General features: G+C 34.5%; 1 protein-coding gene across 1 annotated transcript in view; it reads left to right on the top strand.

The window, feature by feature from the left end:
- The window catches only part of LOC145303599 (aromatic-L-amino-acid decarboxylase-like), a 159,078-nt gene that overhangs the window by 126,121 nt on the left and 12,497 nt on the right, over positions 1-20,460 (top strand). Inside the window, exons 8-11 of the mRNA XM_080145152.1 lie at positions 5,996-6,090; positions 11,026-11,093; positions 16,491-16,581; positions 19,401-19,499. Of these exons, the coding sequence (XP_080001278.1) occupies positions 5,996-6,090; positions 11,026-11,093; positions 16,491-16,581; positions 19,401-19,499 (353 nt within the window). The remainder of the gene's footprint in view (positions 1-5,995; positions 6,091-11,025; positions 11,094-16,490; positions 16,582-19,400; positions 19,500-20,460) is intronic.

The raw sequence follows: 20,460 nt of genomic DNA, 5'->3' as shown, positions 1-20,460 counted from the left end.
TTGAGAATGACTTGAATGCTTAAAAATAACTGGAATCCTTCAAAAACAACTTGAATGATCTGGAGAATGACTTGAATGGTTTTGAGACTGACTGGTTGTAAAGTGGGTGATCATTTTATATTAAATTAAGAAAGAAAAGTGATCCCCCACTTTATATCACAAAATTTATTTTATTTAGGGAATTTAAAACGTTATTTTCGTATTCAGGAACCCCGAAAACCAATAAATAGTGGTATAATAAACATAAAACGAAATAAAAAGTACATGTGCTATCGACCGACCGACTGAGTGACTTATAGAGTTGCTGGCACACGACTAAAAAACTATTCTGTGGTATGCATTTAAAAAAAAAAAAACTATTCACCGTCGGTCGGTCGGTCTGTAACACATTTACTTATTAGTTACAAACAAGTGCAGCATCGGTTAAGAACAGATATTATACTTCGATCTTAGTCATGTGGCGAAGGAAAAGTTACATTTTGGACAAGTTTCAGAAAAGTCTAATGGATAGGTAAAAATTTATGGGGCAAAAAGTGTCATTATTTACAATTTTGATATATTTTTGACTCCTTATGAACCCTTGGAATGCTGAATATCAGTGACAATGGACAAACTATGCAGTTTTACACCGTAACACATGTATATTTGAATTCAGCACCATGGGAGAGCACTATATAGATATACATATCAAGTGTTTTATTGAAAAATATGAAAAAAGGGGCATTTTTAGCACTAAAAGTCCCCGGGGACGCAAAGCAGAATTTTGCTAGGGTCACGCATACTGAATTTATATTAAGAACAATGCTCTGCGCATTTTGAACAAGTTTCAGAAAGATCTAATGGATAGGTCAAAATTTATGGGGCAAAAAGTCTCATTTTTTGCAATTTTGGTACATTTTTGACCCCTTATGAGCCACTTGGAATGCCGAATACCAATGACAATGGACAAACAGTGCAGTTTTAGACCTTAACACATGTATATTTACATTCAGCAACATGGGAAACCGCTATATAGACATACATATCAAGTTTTTGTTGAGAAATATGAGAAACACGCCAGAAGAAAAGTGCATTTTCAGCACAAAAAATCCCCGGGGGACGCAAACCAGTCTTTTGCCAGGGTCACCCATACTGAATTTATATTAAGAACAATGCCCTCCACATTTTGGACAAGTTTAAAAAATCTAATGGATAGATCAAATGTTATGGGACAAAAAGTGTCATTTTTGGCCATTTTTGAGCCCCTGCTGGCAAAACAGGATTAAAAAAAAAAAAAAAAAAAAAAAAAATTTACTATGCACATTTATATATTAAAATATAATTTGTGACAAAATTTCAGGAAAAACTAATGGACGGTTATCCGTCAATCATCCGGACTAACGGACAGACGGACCTATTGAAATCATAGGTCCCTCTCTGATAAATCGGGGGACAAAAATGTTACTCCATACCCATTGCTTAAAAAAAAATAAAATGTAAATGTGTTACAGACCGACCGATGGAGTGACTTGCATGCGACTAAAAATGCCTTTGCATGGAAGGGTTTCCCCTTCCATTGCCAAGGAAAAGTTACAAATGTAAGTGCAGCATCTGTTAAGAACATATACTACACTTTGATCTTAGCAATGTGGCCAAGGAAAAGTTTCAAACGTAAGTACAGCATCTATTAAGAACAGATGGTATTTATTTGCTCCCCTACCGAGCAAATTAGGCACAAGGCCGATTTTTAATGTGAGGAGAGAAGGGGAAATGGGGACCAACTACCCGGGGAGTAGGGGAGCTGGATAGTGACAATTGGTATGAAGGGTTGCTCTTACATTGACCAAGGTCTTATATGTGGGATTGCTCCCACATATGGTCTTTGCTTGCAGTATCTGCCGGACAGATACTACACTTTGATCTTGGCCAAAAGGCCAAGAAAAAGTTGGTATTTATTTGCTCCCCCATCGAGCAAATTAGGCACAAGGCCGATTTTTAATGTGAGGAGTGAAGGGGAAATGGGGACCAACACCCCGGGGAGTAGGGGGGCTGGATAGTGACAATTGGTATGAAGGGTTGCCCCTACATTGACCAAGGTCTTATATGTGAGGTTGCCCCCACATATGGTCTTTGTTTGCAGTATCTATCGGAAAAGATACTATACTTTGAGATATTAAATCCTTTATTAATGTTAAAAATACATTGAAAATGAAACATAAAAAGCGAAGAAAAGCATCTATTAACAACAGACCTTTGATCTTAACCAAAAAGGCCAAGCACAAAAGTGTTACGGACAGAACAACTGACTGACCAACCGACCAACCGACGGAGTGACTTATATAGTCGCTTGCATGCGACTAAAAAGGTTACAGCAATTCCGAATACAAATTCTGAAAATCAAACAATGTCCAATGTCAAAATAACATGAAGACATGTAATAAATTATAACAATCAATGTCTCTTGCAAAGATAACAATAGAGATGTGATTAGACGTTCTTTAATTATTATAATAATGAAAACTTCTCTAACAATTTCCAAATTTAATTTCATAATGAAATATAAAATAATCTGCCAAATCCTACCTTTCAATTTTTCAAACAAAATCCCACCTTTTAATTTTTCAAACAAAATCCCACCTTTTAATTTTTTAAACAAAATCCCACATTTTAATTTTTTAAACAAAATCCCACCTTTTAATTTTTCAAACAAAATCCCACCAATCACACCTCTTACTGTTTCAATCCATCATTAAATTTCATTGTAAATTAACACCCACTTTCTTACCAGTATGACCCACCTCCCCCGAAAATGTAATGACATGCAACACATTTCTATAAAATCGTATTACTTACATCGCACATTTTCACATTATTATCATAATATATACTTTTATGGCGACATGATTGTTACCAACTGATTTACAAGTCATTTGCACGAAATTTTCTTGTAATAATATCGCAAACACTTCTTCATATTTGCTTACATAAAAAGTTTACTTTTTTAAATTCATGGTGTGATTCGAACTAATATTCCACTGATTGAAAAGCAGCCTTTTTCTAATTATTCTCTTTTGTGATGAGAAAGTTGATGAGAGTGTTGATGTTTTCAACTACTACAGAATTTTCATGTGTTCTGCTATCTTCTTCTTCTTCTTCTTCTTCTTCTTCTTCTTCTTCTTCTTCTTCTTCTTCTTCTTCTTCTTCTTCTTCTTCTTCTTCTTATTATTATTATTATTATTATTATTATTATTATTATTAATAATAATAATAATAATAATAATAATAATAATAATAATAATAATAATAATAATGTTACGAAGTAAGCCACCTATCCAGACAGTTGCCGTTTTCTAACAGTCACTCATAAAATATTATAAAGTCTCGTTGCAGCCTTTATAAATAAAGCACTCCACTGGAAATAACTTCGTGTTGAACAAAAACAAAACGCGATAATTGTACATGTTTTTTTTTTTAAAAGATATTTCTTGAGCTTCGCCGGAAAAGGGAAATAACCTTGTAAATGTAAGAAACAAATGAAAATACCAGTTGAATTGTCTCCCTTAGATTATATTGACGTCTGCAGCAACCAGTAACCAGCAAAGGGGGATAACTAGCATTGACTAAGCATAAGTAGGCATACCTTGCAATAGATAGGAAGCTAAAATAATTAATCGAAACAAAATTTTCAATAATAAAAAAGAAAATCATTTCCACAAGTGCCGAATGAAGTTAATCTCGGAAAATGCCGAAGCAGTACGCGATAGTCTCTACAAAAGTCGTGTAAATTATTTCTAGAAATTGCCAAAACAGTTTACGAGAAGGAAACCAGTTAATTCCAAAACTAAAAATGAAACAAGTTGCGGGAAATTGCACACTAAAAACTAATTTGAAAAATAAATTAGCGATCATAATTACTAAGAATTTCGAAAATTGCTGCAGAAGTTTAGGAAAAAATATGCACAAAAGAATGAACTGCAAAATACATGAGCGAACTTAATTATTAGGAATGTAAATAATAAAACATTAAATAGATGAATGCATGAACACTTTACCTGAACAATGATTTCCATAACAGTCGAATTAAGTTAGTCCCGGAAATCACCGAAGAAGTTTACGAAAGGGAAACAAATAAATTAACTAACTTAATAAAAAAAAGATGGGACAAGTCCCGGAAATTACCGTAGCATTTTACGAAAAATAAAATTGCTCAATATCAACAAATTCATTCATATTTTATTTCAGACTTATTATCTGATTCAATACCCCTATCTCTCCCCAAATTAGTAAAGTGGCCAAAGTCTACTAAAACAATAGACACACCTAAATATGATAATTAAAAAAAAAATAATAATATTAATTAATTAAAAATAATATTAACCGATGACAAATGTTAACTGCAAAGTTGTAATTCTATTTTATTTACTAAATTTTTATTTGTCGAAATACCACAGGACAAACTATTTTTACTCGTTTGTGGAGAATATCGTGTACTGCTTCGGCAATTCACAGGACTAACTTCATTCAGCTCTTTTGTTTTATTTTAATCAAGTACCTTTTTATATACAATGACAATTTAAATCTATTTAAAATCATTAGCTTTATATATATATATATATATATATATATATATATATATATATATATATATATATATATATATATATAATTATGCATTAGTATTAAATTTCGAAATAACTAGTCGATATAATTCTATTTTGAAATATCCACAAATACAAATTAAGTAAGCAATTTGTTTTTTTACAAATTTGCACTTAATTTTCGTGAGTCTACTTGTTAAGGAGATTTGGTCAGTTTATCACTTTTTTGGAGAGGTGATTAAATTGGCTAATAATTATGAAATGAAATATTAATGAATTTGTTGATATTGCGAAAATTTTTTTTCATAAACTGCCTCGACAATTTACAAGACTAATTTGATTTGACTTTTATCGAGATCATTGTTCAGGTAGAGTACTCTGAACTCCTTTTTTTTTCATTATTTAAATTTCTTATAATTATAATCGTTAAGGCTTCTGCCAGTTTATCGTTTAACGTATTTTTTCATAAACTGTTTCGGCAATTTCCGGGAGTTATTTCATTTTTAATTTTCTAATGAACTTGTTTCTTTTTCGTAAACTGCTTCCGTATATCCAGAAATAACTTCATTCGAATCTTGTGGAGACGAAATCTTTTTTTTTTTTTTTTAAATTAAAATTGTTGGAGTGTTATTATCTCTTGCACATATACTGATTTTTGCTTAGTGAATGAAGGTTATGCTCCCTAGATAGTTGTCTCATTTATCATAAGCGCCGCGAGTTAAAATGCTACCACTTGATTAGTTCTTTTTTTTTCTTAATACAAATAAAAATAATTACAACGACAACCCAGATAATAACACGCCAAGGCAATTACATTTTTTTTAAAGATGGAATCGGTATGTAGGTTTCCGAGCTCGACAGAAAGATTCCTATGTTCGACAGAAAGATTCCCGAGTTCAACAAAATACACCTTAAGAAGGTCGGAGGTTAGATCGGTCGAAACGTTGTGCCAGTAATACTCAAGAAGAAAACAGTAGTCCGAAAAACCCAAATAATACCAATAATTAAACATCACCTCAAAAATACAGAAACATAATTCCAATAGAAATTACGAAACCAGGTCATTGCAAATATCTAAAAGTGGAAGACGTTTTATAAAGCTAACGTCCGCTTTAACCGCGGCTTTTAATTCCGGGCGGTCGGAACTTCATTTCATTATCAAAATTGATACTTTGAATTTTATTATAATCTGAATTCCAGGGACTCTTCATTTTACATTTTCTGAAATTTTGTCAAAAATCTTTGAGTATCTATCATTATTATTAGTTGTATTCTAAGTAAAAGGAGTAATAGTTAAGTTAGAACTCAACTCGCATACCGATGACGTAATTCTAAGCAAATATTTTTGATTGTATAATTTTTATTAACTTTTCACATTTTGCTTGTTTTATAGAATTATTTTTCTTTTTTTTTTTCAGGTGAACAAGAAGACATCTGGATGCATATTGATGCTGCTTATGCAGGCAGTTCCTTCATCTGTCCAGAGTATCGACCGCTTTTGGATGGTGTGGAAGTAAGTCAACATTTCATATTTGTTTTATTCTCATTTCATCCCAAACGTGGCACAGAGCCCACTCAGTCGTGAGGGACTACTATTTGGGACCAGATTTGAAGGAATACTATTTAGGGAGTTGGGCAGCGAGATATCAATTTATATTACACTTGAATTTCTGCATGTCAGTACAGTCAGGGAAACAGGGGCCCGAGGGGGAATTCCAAAGTGCAACAGTCCAAGGAAAAAAGCTTTTCGAGTAGAAGGCTTTATGGCATCTATGGATCTCTACAGTGTAGGGATGGTATTTTTCTGCTTGTCGAGTTTGTCGACGGTATTGTCGTCGAAGGGGTACTAGTCATTCGTCAGAGCATTTGTCATTTAAATACTTGTAAAACAGGCACAAGGATGCCACCTTTCGGCGATGGGAAAGACCTATAATATAAACCTGGAGAGAAGACCTGTGCCCTTGATGCCTTGTATGTAGTTATAGGAAGCATTAATCGTCGTCTTGTATAATTCCGCAATACTCCTGAATTATAATATAGTCATAATACAAAATCAACAATGACAGTCACATATTCGTATGTGACAAATACTTATCCTATCCTTTGTGCTGTATTTGACTTCTGTCGGCTTCTTCTTAATACCCATCGTGTTTTCAGTTCTATTTGTTTTTCCGTTACTTTTGGACATTTATTTGATATTCTACGTCTATACGCCGATTGCCAACTCTAATTAGGTATTAGTAGTTCGGAAAAGTTAGTGAAAGGATATATGTTATTTGGATCTTCCTGGGCGATAAAAGATTGGGTTGCAGAAGAATCTCGTAGAGACTGTTGTTAATTCTTCAAAAAATCCTTTTATTTTTATGTCGAAACGTTATTAGGAATAGAAAGACGTTAAAGCATGCATTGTATACGAACTTGATAAAATAGAATTCCTATAGACAAATAACACAACACTAAAGACCCAATAAAAAGTTGCAGCTATGTACATAGACGTAGTAAAACGGTTGTTATACGGAAACGTGGTGAGACATTATCTATTATTATTTTTTTTTAATTACATTTTCAACCCAAACAAGGCACATTGTCACTTTGGTGTAGGGGGCTACAATAAGGGGCAGCAACTGCTGGGGCACTATGTTGGGATTTGGGCAGCAAGATGTCGGTTCACGTTACACTTGAACTTCTGCATGTCAGTACAGTTAGGGAAGCAGGGACCTGGAATGGAATTCCAGAGTCTAGCGGTTCTGGGGAAGAAACTACTGGAGTACAAAGATCTTTTACATCTAGGGATCTCTACTGTGTGGGGATGGGATTTAGTTGCCTGTTGGGTTTGTCGAGGGTGTCTACGTCGTGGGGGCACTAGTGTCTGCAGTTAGTCAGAGCATTCACCATTAAAATACTTGTAGAAAAGGCAGAGGGATGCAACATTTCGTCGATAAGACAGAGGCTGAAGCTTAGATGCCAGTTCAGGGCCTATCAGATTGGCGACTCTCTTTTGAACCTTGTCTAGGAGCGAGAGACTAGTAGCAGATGCACCAGCCCAAATGTGACAACAATACTCCATACATGGGCGAATGGTGGCCTTATAGAGGTACAGGATACTTTCAGGTGTCAGTAGTTGTCTAGCACGGTAGAGAGAGCCTACCTTTTTCGCAGCGGCCCTGGCAATGTTTTTAATATAAGTGTTCCAACTCATGTTTCCTGTGAACGTTAGGCCAAGCAGTTTGAAAGATGTACTCTCAGACAGGGAGTCACTCGCCATTGCTATTGGTGGCAGAGAAGGTTTCTTGTAATTATTGAAGGAAACCAGTTTAGTCTTGGCAGCATTGAATGTGACCATCCATTTATGTCCCCCATTCCACTACAGATTGGAGGTCATCCTCTAGTGTTTTTGCCATTTCTTTAGTTATGTGTTCATTTGTTTTCCTGTCATGCCTGTTATAGAGTGTGGTGTCATCAGCATATATACCCATCTCACAGGCAGTTTTGTCAGGGAGGTCATTAATAAATATCAGGAACAATAGAGGTCCAAGGATAAACCCCTGAGGCACTCCCGCATTTATATCACACTGTTTAGATGTACGACCGTCGAGGACAACCTAGATTTTTCTCTTATCTAAGAAGGATTTAATTATGTTAAGTATTCTACCAGTGATATCGTATGATTTAATTTTCCTGAGGAGACCCTCATGCTATAACCTGTCAAAAGCCTTAGATATATCTAGAGCTACCGCTCTGCCCTGCCTCGCTTTGTCCAGTGAATGGTATATACGTTCAGAGATTACAGTGAGGATGTCTGCTGTGGAACGGGCTTGTCTAATTCCATATTGTTTGTCAGTCAGAAGTTTAGCATCTGTAACGTGCCGGACTAAAGCATGGTTATTTATGGTCTCAAATATTTTGGCGAAAAGTGGGAGGAGGCTAATGGGGCGAGCATTTGATAGGTCAGTTCTTTCGCCAGAATTCTTGAATATTGGTACCACAGAAGCAGTTTTCCAACAGCCCGGAAAGCATGATTCATTAAGGCATTTGTTATAGAGTTTGGAGAGAACTGGAGCTATTTCGGCTGAGCACTTTTTTAATAGCACAGCTGGGATGAGATCAAGTCCACATGCTTTTGAAGTGTCAAGGTGGTTTTTTATGATAGCATGTGCCTGAGCAGGGGTGATTTTAGATCGTCTCGCGTGGCGTCTGTCCGCAAAGGAAAGTCAGGCAGGGGGTGGTTGGAAGGGTCCAGTGTGGAGTTCGAGGCAAACCGGCTGGCAAACATATTAGCCTTGTCGGTTGCTGAGCAAACAACCTCGTGATTGTTGGTTAGTGGGGGAATTGTTGATTGCCCATTATTTACTACACCGTTGTAGATTTTCCAGAAGTCACGATTTCCTAATTTTGTGTTCGATGCGTTTTTTAGTGGTTTCAGTGAATTCTCTCTTAGCTGTTGCTATTTCTTTCTTAACGTTACTTCTAGCTTCTATATACTTCTGTTTGTTTGAACTGGACTTATGTCGGTTAAATCTGCGGTATGCATGTTGTCTTTGAACAATGGCAGTTGCGCAAATAGAAGTAAACCATTGGGGAGAGTGGGGATTGCTATAAAATTTCCGCATGGGAACATGTGCTTCAATTGCTGTTTTGAACCATTCAGTAGTCTCATTTGCGCACTGTTCAGCAGGAAGAGAAAAAATATTTCCCCATGGGGCATCACTGATAAGATCTCTGATTGCCTTTTTATAATATCTCGTTGTTTTGAGCACTGGCTCTTCAGTTTTGGGTCTAGAATTTAGGGCGATTTCTACCATTATCACTGCATGGTCAGAATGTAGACTCCAAGTCCGTGCATATGTCTTACAGCAGAGTGGGAGATAGCCAGGCATTTTAAAGTAGTTAGAAGGGATGGAGGAGTGTAGGTTAGTCTCGCTTAGTGCTAAGATATCCGGGGTATTTGTTAGGAGAAATGTTTCAACATCAGCTAAATTTGTTCTAAGCCCACGGATGTTAGTAAATGCAAGCCTCAAGGGAGGAGGCAAGTTGGATTTGTTTGTCTCTAGGCCTGGTTAAAGCTTATTTTTTTATTGTACTGTCATCATGTTTTTAAAGAGTTTCAGTTAGGTGAGGGGGAGCTGAACAAGAGGGTATGCAGAGTATTAGGCATGCAACACAAGTAGATCATTAGCTGACCTTTCTTCAACTCGGACTGCGGCCTCAGGAAAGTCCATGGGGGATGAGTGCAGGGCCCCTTTCCGTGCGCGACATGACACTACAAACATCCTGATATTATACAACTGTTGATGGAGCAGCCGCTCTAAGCGCTACCAAAGAGTTAGGGCACCTGTATTACCAGTCGGAAACAGCAGCCAGGAACTGTCAATCCGGTACCCTCAGCCCATCAGAAGAAGATCACCCCAATCTAATTGCACAGGCATGTGTGGTACTCAAGCACTCCCAAGAGCCCAGTTTTTCTGCACCTGACTAATAGGCAAAGAAGGCGTATGGAAGCCGGCAATAGACAGAGCCTATCTACTCCTTAAGCAATTTATGTTTGCAGACCGGTAATTTGTTTGAGTCACCAGCTCTAGGAAGCTTTATATAGAAGCTTTAAAAACATAATATTAGTGCATAGAGACGAGATAAAGCATTATGCTGTTGTATTATAAAACATTTTGTTGTTGCATAAAGACCCGAAAAACATTAGCATTATATAGTAGTCTTCTGTCAGTAAGGTTTGATCATGAGTAACATTGGAGTTTTCTACTTGGTTGGAGCAACAACGTCTGTGACCGTAAAGACCGATGCGGGAGTGACAATCTGTGATGCAGATATTGTATGTGTGTTTTGTCTCCGGTGCCTGTGATCTCCTTTCTTTGCTTTTCTATGTCGACTTGAAAATACATTTATAGTATAAAATTCTTTATACAAACATGATTGGCTACATATGTACATACATGTTTCAGCTGCAATTTCTTTCGAAATCTAACATCCTCAAGCCACGTATGTATGTCTGTGTAGTAGAGAGCGATAGAAAGAGCAAGAAATAAAAACAATGATGGTCTTAAGCCAAAACAAAGGAACACAATGGATATATAAATATTCAGCCAACACTTATATTGATGGAGGAAGCATAGGAATTATGGCCAGTCGTTCTATGGAAACTGCAAATACATAATCAGCTCAATAGAAGAGGAGTTAGATCGTCCAAAGCTAAAATAAAGTAAATAGAAGGTAAACAAAATTAACTTATGACCATTTCATATGTTCCAAGAATTCAAAAGATAAGATAAATTTGTGTACGATCGCTTCAGTGACGATATCAACTGTATTAATCGTATTATCAGCAAAGAAAATAAAATATTTTCTCGTTTGTTTTGAATACGATGGTGCATGATATACAGACGCTTTTGACTTTTTGTAATCGTTTTGATTCATTTGATTCCGTTTTTATTTTCAGCATGCCGATTCTTTTAACTTTAATCCTCACAAATGGATGCAGGTCACGTTCGATTGTTCGACTATGTGGTGAGCATTGGTTCCGTTATTGTTTTCCTGTTGATTTCGGGAGTTTTATTTTTATGTTCCTTTCATTCGTTTTCTGGATTCAAGCAACACAATTTTAAAGTGACAGAACCACCAAATTTGGTCGGAGTAAAATCATTGGATAATTAAACAGTTAAAATAAAAGTATTATAATTCGTATACACCGATAGTATAACAATTTATATGACTAGACTAATTCACGTAATTACATCGGTTACCTCGAAAACAGATACTCGGAGGAAGGAGCACGTGAAGGTTTGCTAACATCTAATATGATAGCGGCACTGTGGACGAACTTAGAAAGAAGAGACGTCAGTTTGTACCCGTATCCATTAAATCCTCGAAAAATCTCAATTAGCACTCCAACAAATATTTGATTGATCAAAATGTATACGTCTTTTAGGAAGGAGAACTTAATGAATTTTAGAAACCTAAACGAGTTTATGTAATTCATTTCAACGTTTGATTTTAAAATTTTGAGAATATCTGCAATCTGTTTGGTTGCCAAACGACAATCTTGTTAAACAACAGCTTTCACTTGGTCACCTTCCAGAGCGTGCAGCCTCTCTAACTGAAAAATGTACATTAGGAATCGATCAAGACATTTCTGGAACACGCGTTCAATAACATCATTCTCTTCACACACACACAGAAAATCTGTATGCAGGTTTCTGTGGCATTTGCTCTTTTTCTGTAGTTAAATCAACTGTTGCCTGCTTGAATTTCTTATTAAAAACAGAACTACAAGCAAAAAATTCAAGAATTCCTTATTACACACTCGCCACATACTTGCGACGTTAACATACTCGCTACACCAACAACAATACAAAACAAAATGCTGGGAATTATTTTTCTCTATTAGAGTAGATAAAGTTAGGATTTAAAAAAAAAAAATTAGGACTTTTAAAAAAAATGTTTTTTTTTTCAAATTCATCCTAAATGTAATTTTAATATTTACACATCTGCACGTAACGATTTTTATTCTATAAATAGATAGGAACACGTGCACAAGTTATCCGGAAATAGAAATCTTCTTACGCTCTAGAAAGACACGACGACATGCCAGTTGGCAAAAAGACGCTGGACCATTATGGCAAACGGACGTTAAGTATTTTTAAAATTCATCCTAAATGTTTTTCATGTTACCTTGTTTAAACTTGTTTTTCTTGTTTTATTTATGTATATGTACTTATTTGTCTCTACTTTACTGTCTTATTCGTCACCCCCCCCCATGATACAAAGTAGACTAGCGATAAAAAACAAAACAAAATGCTGGGAATTATTTTTCTCTATGAGAGTAGATAAAGTAAGGACTTTATTTAAGTAATATACTCAATATATACTATTACTGCAAGCTTGCCTATATTGAAAATGCTTGCTTCCTGGCTTATTTTCTATTATATTCGAAATATAATACAGTGACATTAGCAAAGAAAAAGTCACCTATGAAAACGAACCTCCTAAATTAAAACCTTGAATAATTATCTAAACTTGAATATAAATTAATATTAAGCCGACTTTACAAATTGATAAAAGTTAATTATTGGATTTCAATTATAAAGGTGAAGCTCCATTATTCAAACTCGAGATAGATAACGACAAACTTCCACCCATTAATATGGGACGGGAGATTATCATCAAAAGTGTCCTGAATTGATAACTTAGCGCCGGACTTACAACTTAGATATAAATAAATCACTTGTACTCATTCCCTTCCCCCCTTTTTTTTAAAATGGAGAGTAGATAATACAGTGGATGTGTTATCGGCAGCTCCAGTAACTCTCGCTTCTCCTTTTTTGTCCCTCAGTCCTCATTCAATGAGTGATTTTTCTGACAAAGGGCGAAGAAAAAGCTGTTTAAAGGTCGGTAGTACTTGGTGAACAGTAGTCTGAGATGTCGGAAAATTTTCTGTCTCTATGTCTGTCCTTGTGGCAATGCCACTAGTAAGGGTGCTGGGGGTAAACGTTTTGTCTGGCCTGACGCTATCCGCCTGATAGTCAGGGACCCGAACCTTGGATTAACCACTAAGGAGGCTGTCCTATCAGCAGGCCCAAAAGTACTGGGACTGCTGTATTGCTATTTGGTGAGTGGATCTGGACCATGCAGTAGTCTCTGGTCGGGCCTCTCCATGCCATACTAGTGGGTAATTGTTACGGCTTTACCTTTTCGTGTGCACCAAAAAAATTCCTGTCTTTTTCTCTCTTACTTTCCCTCTCTGTACTGCTCTAACCAAATATGCCGACCTATTCCACAAATCCCAAAACCTCAACATGAAATATTTCCAGAAAAAAAACTCGAATAAACCTAGAACCCCATCTCCCAACGCAGACCCCTACTACCAGGTCTCCTTCTCCAACATCAGGGGTCTACGTTCCAACCTTCCAGAGGTTGAAACCCAATTACAGGAGGCGAAACCGAAAATATTATTTCTAAGCAAAACTGGAATAGGACCAACCACTTCCCTAGATGAGTTCATAATTAACGGATACTTTAATTTAACAGCTAAATCTGACCCCCAAGATCGCCATGAGCATGGAATATGTGCCTATATTAAAGATGGCTTCCCGTTTGGAAAGGATATCTCTAGAGAAGATCCTAACTTACCCTATATGTGCTTCCGGTTGCACTTGCTAACACCACTGCATTTATATTTGCCCGCTATCGGCCCCACAACAGCGGAGTTACTATCTTTAAGAGCATATCTTAGAAAATAGACCACATCTTGTCTGCACATCCCTCGGCTAACATCCACATCTGTGGTGACTTGAACGTCCATAACGTGAAATGGCTGATCCATTCAAATAAGACAGATGATGAGGGGAGGTTATGTCATGATTTTGCCATTGCTTATGACTTCACTCAGATTGTTCGCGAACCCACCCGCGTGCCCGATACACCCGGTCAATATGCAAGCCTTCTAGACCTTTTTCTCTCAACTTCCCCTGAGCTATGTTCATGTTCCGTTCATTCACCTCTAGGATCCTCAGACTACTCCATTGTATCACTTAAGATAAAAACGAAATGTAATAAGTCCCCAGACATACCCCTCCATCGTACTGTATACAGATATTCTATGGCTGACTGGGATAGCTTCCGTACGTTCATATCTGATTTACCTCTGCACTCCATGTTTAAAAAGGAAGTGTCCTCTATAGTATCAGATCTGACTGAATGGTTAATTGTAGGCATAGACACATTCATACCATCTAAAAAATTCCAACAAAAACCTAACAGCCAGCCATGGTTCTCCCCAGAATTTGCTGCTGCTATTGCGCACAGAAGTCACTTTTTCCATAGCTAGCAACGTAATAGATGCACTGAGACTAAATCTGCTTTCAGGACTGCCAGCAACCACTGTAAAAGAGTAATAAAAAATGCAAGAGAGCTATATGCCCAATCTGTTAAATCCAAGGTAGCTGATCAGCGGCTTAGTTCCCACCAATTTTGGCAAATAACAAATAGGATCCTGAACAGAAGTGTGCGTTCTATCCCAACCATTATCAATGGACCAGAGGTCATCTCGTCAGTGTCAGACAAGGCCAAACTATTTGCAAAGAACTTTGCAGCTAATTCTACCCTATGCGACAAAGGCTATCAACCCCCATTATTTCCTCCTATAACACAGAATACGCTAGATAACATACAAATATCTGTGCATGAGGTCGCCAAGCTAATCTAGAACCTTGATTCCAGTAAAGCAACTGGCCCTGACGGCATCCCAATTATAGTGTTAAAAAGCTTCAACCAGAACTTGCTCCCATACTTACGAAACTGTTTAAGCGCTGCCTTAAGGAGAAGTGCTTTCCGCCTCCCTGGAAGACCTCATCAGTTTGCCCTGTATTTAAGAATTCAGGTGATAAGTCATCTCCCTCTCAGTACAGACCAATAAGTCTCCTGTGTGTTATGAGTAAGTTGCTGGAATCCATATTAAATAGAGAAATAGTCAACCACCTCAGCAGAAACAACCTTCTTAGTGACACACAACATAGTTTCCGCTCTGCAAGATCTACCACAGATGTGCTGACGGTTATATCTCACAGGATTAGTGAATCTCTTGACAAAGGCTTACTTTCTAGGGCAATTGCTCTTGACATATCAAAAGCCTTCGACAAGGTATGGTATAAGGGTCTACTTCACAAGATTTCCAGCTACGGTATAATAGGAAATGTTTTCTCAATCAGTAAATCATTTCTCTCCGATAGGCTCATAAGAGTAGTGGTCGATGGACAAAAAATCAGAGGCCTGCAGTATTAATGCTGGAGTCCCTCAGGGGTCCATCCTGGGCCCAACTCTCTTCCTGATATACATCAATGACCTCCCTAAACACATACTTAAATCATTCGTTGGCATCTATGCTGATGACACGACCATCTATGGCAACACATCAAAGGCTGCAAATGACAAAGTTCTCTCTGATTCTCTCTCCTCTGATCTCGAGCGCGTGGTTCAGTGGGAGAAGACGTGGCTGGTTACCTTTTAATGCATCTAAATTCAAACTCCTATCCTTACATCATCAACGCTCTGATCCCCATTTGGCCTCAATTGGGATGGATGGCTCTCGTCTGGGAGAGGCCCCGTATTTTGACAAACTTCTGGGAATATCTGGCCATATCTGGGCAGGAGCTGCTAAAAACAGCCTATCCTGCCTTGACAGAGTTCAAAATAGACTTCGTGGCTTACTGGGGGATGCCCTTTCTCTACCCTGCAAGCTCTCTCCCACAGAAGAGACGTTTCGAGCCTATCCTTGTTTTATCGTTATTTCCATGGCAGGTGCTCGTCTGAACTCCAATCTCTGGTACCCCCTCGCCAATCTTTTACGAAAAACACCCGTCTAGCCGATTCCACTGTGAAATATTTCCCCCACTCTTTATCTGTGCCTAAATCAAAACGTGGATTCCATGAACAAAGCTTCTTTCTTAGAACTGCACGCATGTGGAACTCTGTTCTGTCTGCCTGCTTCCCACCTGATTACAACCTTGATGTCTTCAAGTACAACGTTAACAAATTCCTAATGAACCGCCCCCTTAAGTAAAACTTCATCAAATCTCCACACTAACGTAATGTACTTGCAATAACCCTTATCCCTGAGTGGCTTCCGGGCTTGATAAGTGGTGACCACTGTGTAAAAAAAAAAATAAATAAAAATACACCAAATACAGAATTTAAAACGATCTTTAATAGTTTGGAAAGATGACATTAAAAAGACTACTGAATGTTTTGGTCAACCCAATAAAATTTCCTAATATTTTTGTTTCAAGCGAGGGGATAGGTTATCCTTGTTGGTGATTATTCTTTCATGCAATATGGATGAAACAATTTTACTTCTACCTGATGTGCTGAATTCAGTATGACTTCAATATCAATTTTTCTTCCTTCTAGGGTCAAGAACAGTAAGGAGATTAGCCAGGCGTTCAGCGTCGAACCAGTGTACCTGAAACACGAGAATGAAGGACATATGCCAGACTACAGAGTAGGCAATTTAAAAAAAAAAACAAACTTTCACCTTCTCATTTTCTCTTTATGTGTTCTTCTCTTAATTCTTCTCTTAATCTAAGAAATGGTCGCATGTCTACGCGGATTGTCGTCAGGGTGTTAAATTTGTGTTTACTTCATAAAGAATCACTAAAGACATTATACCCAGTACGGAAACGACGCTGTGTTTTACCTACACATTTATTATTAGAAGTTATTTAATTATTTGAATTGTTTAATTAAACTAAACTTTAAAAAACTACTTCCTCTTCTCGCAATGTGTACATGTATTGCAGTGATCCGTGCAACTGGTGATAAATTATTGCAACAGAATGCCATCGAACAATCTTATAATATTAATTATGATAAACCTAAGCTTTTTAATTATAAATTCTAATGAGAGAATGTCTAATTAATTTTAACTAAAAGAAAAGTAAGGATACTTTACTAATATAAATCCATATTTAATAACTATATTTACATATTAATCAAATAAATCTTTTCTCGCATATATTTACATCTTAATATAAATAAACATTGATTAAATATAATACTCCAAGATAAATAAAACATTTTTATTAAATGTTGACTATATAATAACACTAATGAACTATATTTACATCTTAATACGATGAAATATTTATTAACTGCATTTAAATCTTAATATAATAAAACTTTTATTAATTATATTTTAGTATTAATATAATAGAAATTTTATCTGATGCATTTATATATAAATATTATACAACTTTTATTAAATGTATTTAAATATTAAGATAATTAGTTATTTAATAAATTCATCTAAGTATAAATGTAATAGAACATTTATTACATATATTCGAAGACTAACCAAAATCATCTTTTATTAAATATATTTATACATTAATATATTAGAACTTTTATAAAATATTACTAAATATAAATTTAATACTACTTTTATTAAATATATTAATATATTAATAAATAATTAAATTAAAATCCGCATTATATATATGTATATATATATATATATATATATATATATATATATATACACACATATATATAATGCGGGTTTTAATTTAATTATTGCATTGGGCCAATATATATATATATATATATATATATATATATATATATATATATATATATATATATATATTGGCCCAATACAACTTTTATAAAATATACTCCAAGTGTAATAGTATAAAACTTTTACTAAATATATTTAAATACAAATATAATATATTATTTATAAAATATATTTTAATATTGGTATAATACAGCATTTAAAAATATTTTTAAATGTTACTATAAACAACATTTATAAAATATATTTAAATATTAATATAAACAACATTTATAAACTATATTTAAATATTGATATAATACAATATTTAAAAGTGTATTAAATATTAACATAAACAACATATATAAAATATATTTAAATATTAATTTAATATAACATTTGTAAAATACATTTTAAGATATTAGCATAAAACATTCATAAGCACTATTCAAATATTTTCATGATTATACCTATGAATATCAATAGAATAATTGTAATAAAATATACCTAATATCAATATAATAGAAATGCTATTAAATAGATTTCGAGATTAATATAATACAGCTTTTATAATATATAGTTAATTATTAATATAATGAAACTTATTAAATACATTCAAAGATAAATACAATGCAACTTTTATTAAGTATAGTCATATTATAATATAATAATTTATTACATATTAATATAATATAACTTTTAGGAATATATTTAAATATCAATATAAACAAACTTGTATTTAATAAATATATTTAATATTTATATAATAAAAATTTAATAAAATATGTTTGAACATTAATATAGTAGAACGTTTATAAAATATATTTAAATATAGATATAACAAATGTTTTATCAAATCTATCTAAATATTAATATAATAAAACTTATATATATATACATATACATATTTATAATTTCTATTTAATAAAGCTGTATTAAATAATGAACATATAATCATATTCTTTATTACGTACACTTAAATATTTATATAATAACAATCATCAACTATTTTTAGATATTAATATAATAAAACTTTTTAAATATATCTAAATACTAAAACATTATTTTATATTAAATATTAACTATTTAAATATTGACATAATTAAACCTCGATTAACTATATTTTAGATTGCTATTATAAATCTTTGATAAACTATATTTAAATATTAATATTATGCTACTGTTATTAAATATAGTGACATATAATTATGAAACGTTTATTTAATATAATTAAAGATCAATATAATAAAAATTGTTAATAACTATATATTGATGATTATATAATGTAGCTTTGCTAATTTGATATTTCAAGATTAACATAAACTTTTACTAACTATATTTGATAATTCAATATATCTGTTTCATAGGTATAAAATTGTTACTTATACAAACATTATTTGGCTATATATTTGCAAAACCTCTTTCGACCACAAGTGTTGATAGCGATATATCTCTAGGCCAACGTATTTTTTACACATTTAAAAACCATTTATCGCAAAGAAAAATGTTTCTACGGAGAGGTCTGGCTATCAAAACTTTGACCGAAACAGATTTTGCAAATGTGTAGAAAACCGTTATTTATTAAAAATAAAATACGAATGTGTTTAATTTAAATATATTTTTCTTCTACTATTTAACACGTTTGATAAACCTGCATAAAATTTTTATGATATAATCACGTTATGAGTATATGATGCTTTTTTATGTACTTCTCTTTTCTGAGTACACATCTACGAGCTATGTAGTTGCATGTATTTTTCTTTTCGCAGCATTGGCACGTTCCGTTAGGCCGACGATTCCGATCTTTGAAACTTTGGTTTGTCTTGAGATTATTTGGCGTTAAAGGCCTTCAGGATATAATTAGAGAGGTAAGTAAGACATGTTTCATTCTCCGGTATTGGTTGTAGATTACATGTTTTTAGTACTCTTGTTCACTCCAAACAAGGCGTATTGCCACTTGGTTGTAAAGGGTTACTATTTAGAATTCCGTATAACAAGCAATTGTGGGGAGTTGAGTAGCGAAATGTCTACTCACATTGCATTAAAACGTCTGTATGTCAGTAAAGTCGGGAAAGTAAGAACAAGGGAGGGAACTCCACAGTTTAGCAGTCTCAGAGGGGAAAACTATTCAGGAGAAGTACTTTGATGAAGTAGAAAACGTTTTGGCATCAAAAGTCATCAACAGTGAATGGGTGAGATTTTGCTGCTAGTTAGTCAGGAGTATGTACGCTGAGGGGAGCACACATGCTATGAGTTCATTAGTTCTTTGATGTACTTGTAAAACAGGACATGGATGCAAGATTGCGACGATGAGAAAGATATTCTGCTCAGGAGAGAGAGAGAGAGAGAGAGAGAGAGAGAAAGAAAGAGATAAAGAGATAGATAGAGATAGAGAGTGAGTAAGTGAGTGAGATGTTGCAATCATACTCCATGCATGTGCGAACTTTTTGCTAATTCGATTTTCTCAAAGTTGGTACATTTTCATTGACATTGTTTAGCATTAACGCAGAAACCTGGTTTCTATTCATGGACGTTAAATCTCCCAAAATAACCAAAGATTGCAAGTTTTATGAATATAAGAAATTTCCTTCGTTAATTCTTTTATCTGAATCCAACAAGAATGAGGAATTATGGTTATTTACAACAAGCAAAAGCTTGTAATAACAGAAAACTTTGGTTTTCCACTTAGGATGACTTGAATCCCTCTTTCCTAAAAAATGACACTTTTCACATATGTATAACTGTGCACACATTAGGTTTATCGTCTACAAAATCCAACAAATACAATGATTAATGTTTCCTTATATTTTTTAATCAACCAAATTTGTG

Source organism: Euprymna scolopes, chromosome 19 (genome assembly GCF_053919585.1).
Source record: "Euprymna scolopes isolate OS-2025 chromosome 19, ASM5391958v1, whole genome shotgun sequence".
In the NCBI taxonomy this organism is placed as follows: domain Eukaryota; kingdom Metazoa; phylum Mollusca; class Cephalopoda; order Sepiida; family Sepiolidae; genus Euprymna; species Euprymna scolopes.
Note: the sequence above shows the minus strand (reverse complement) of the source record. Positions and strands in the feature narration are given on the sequence as shown.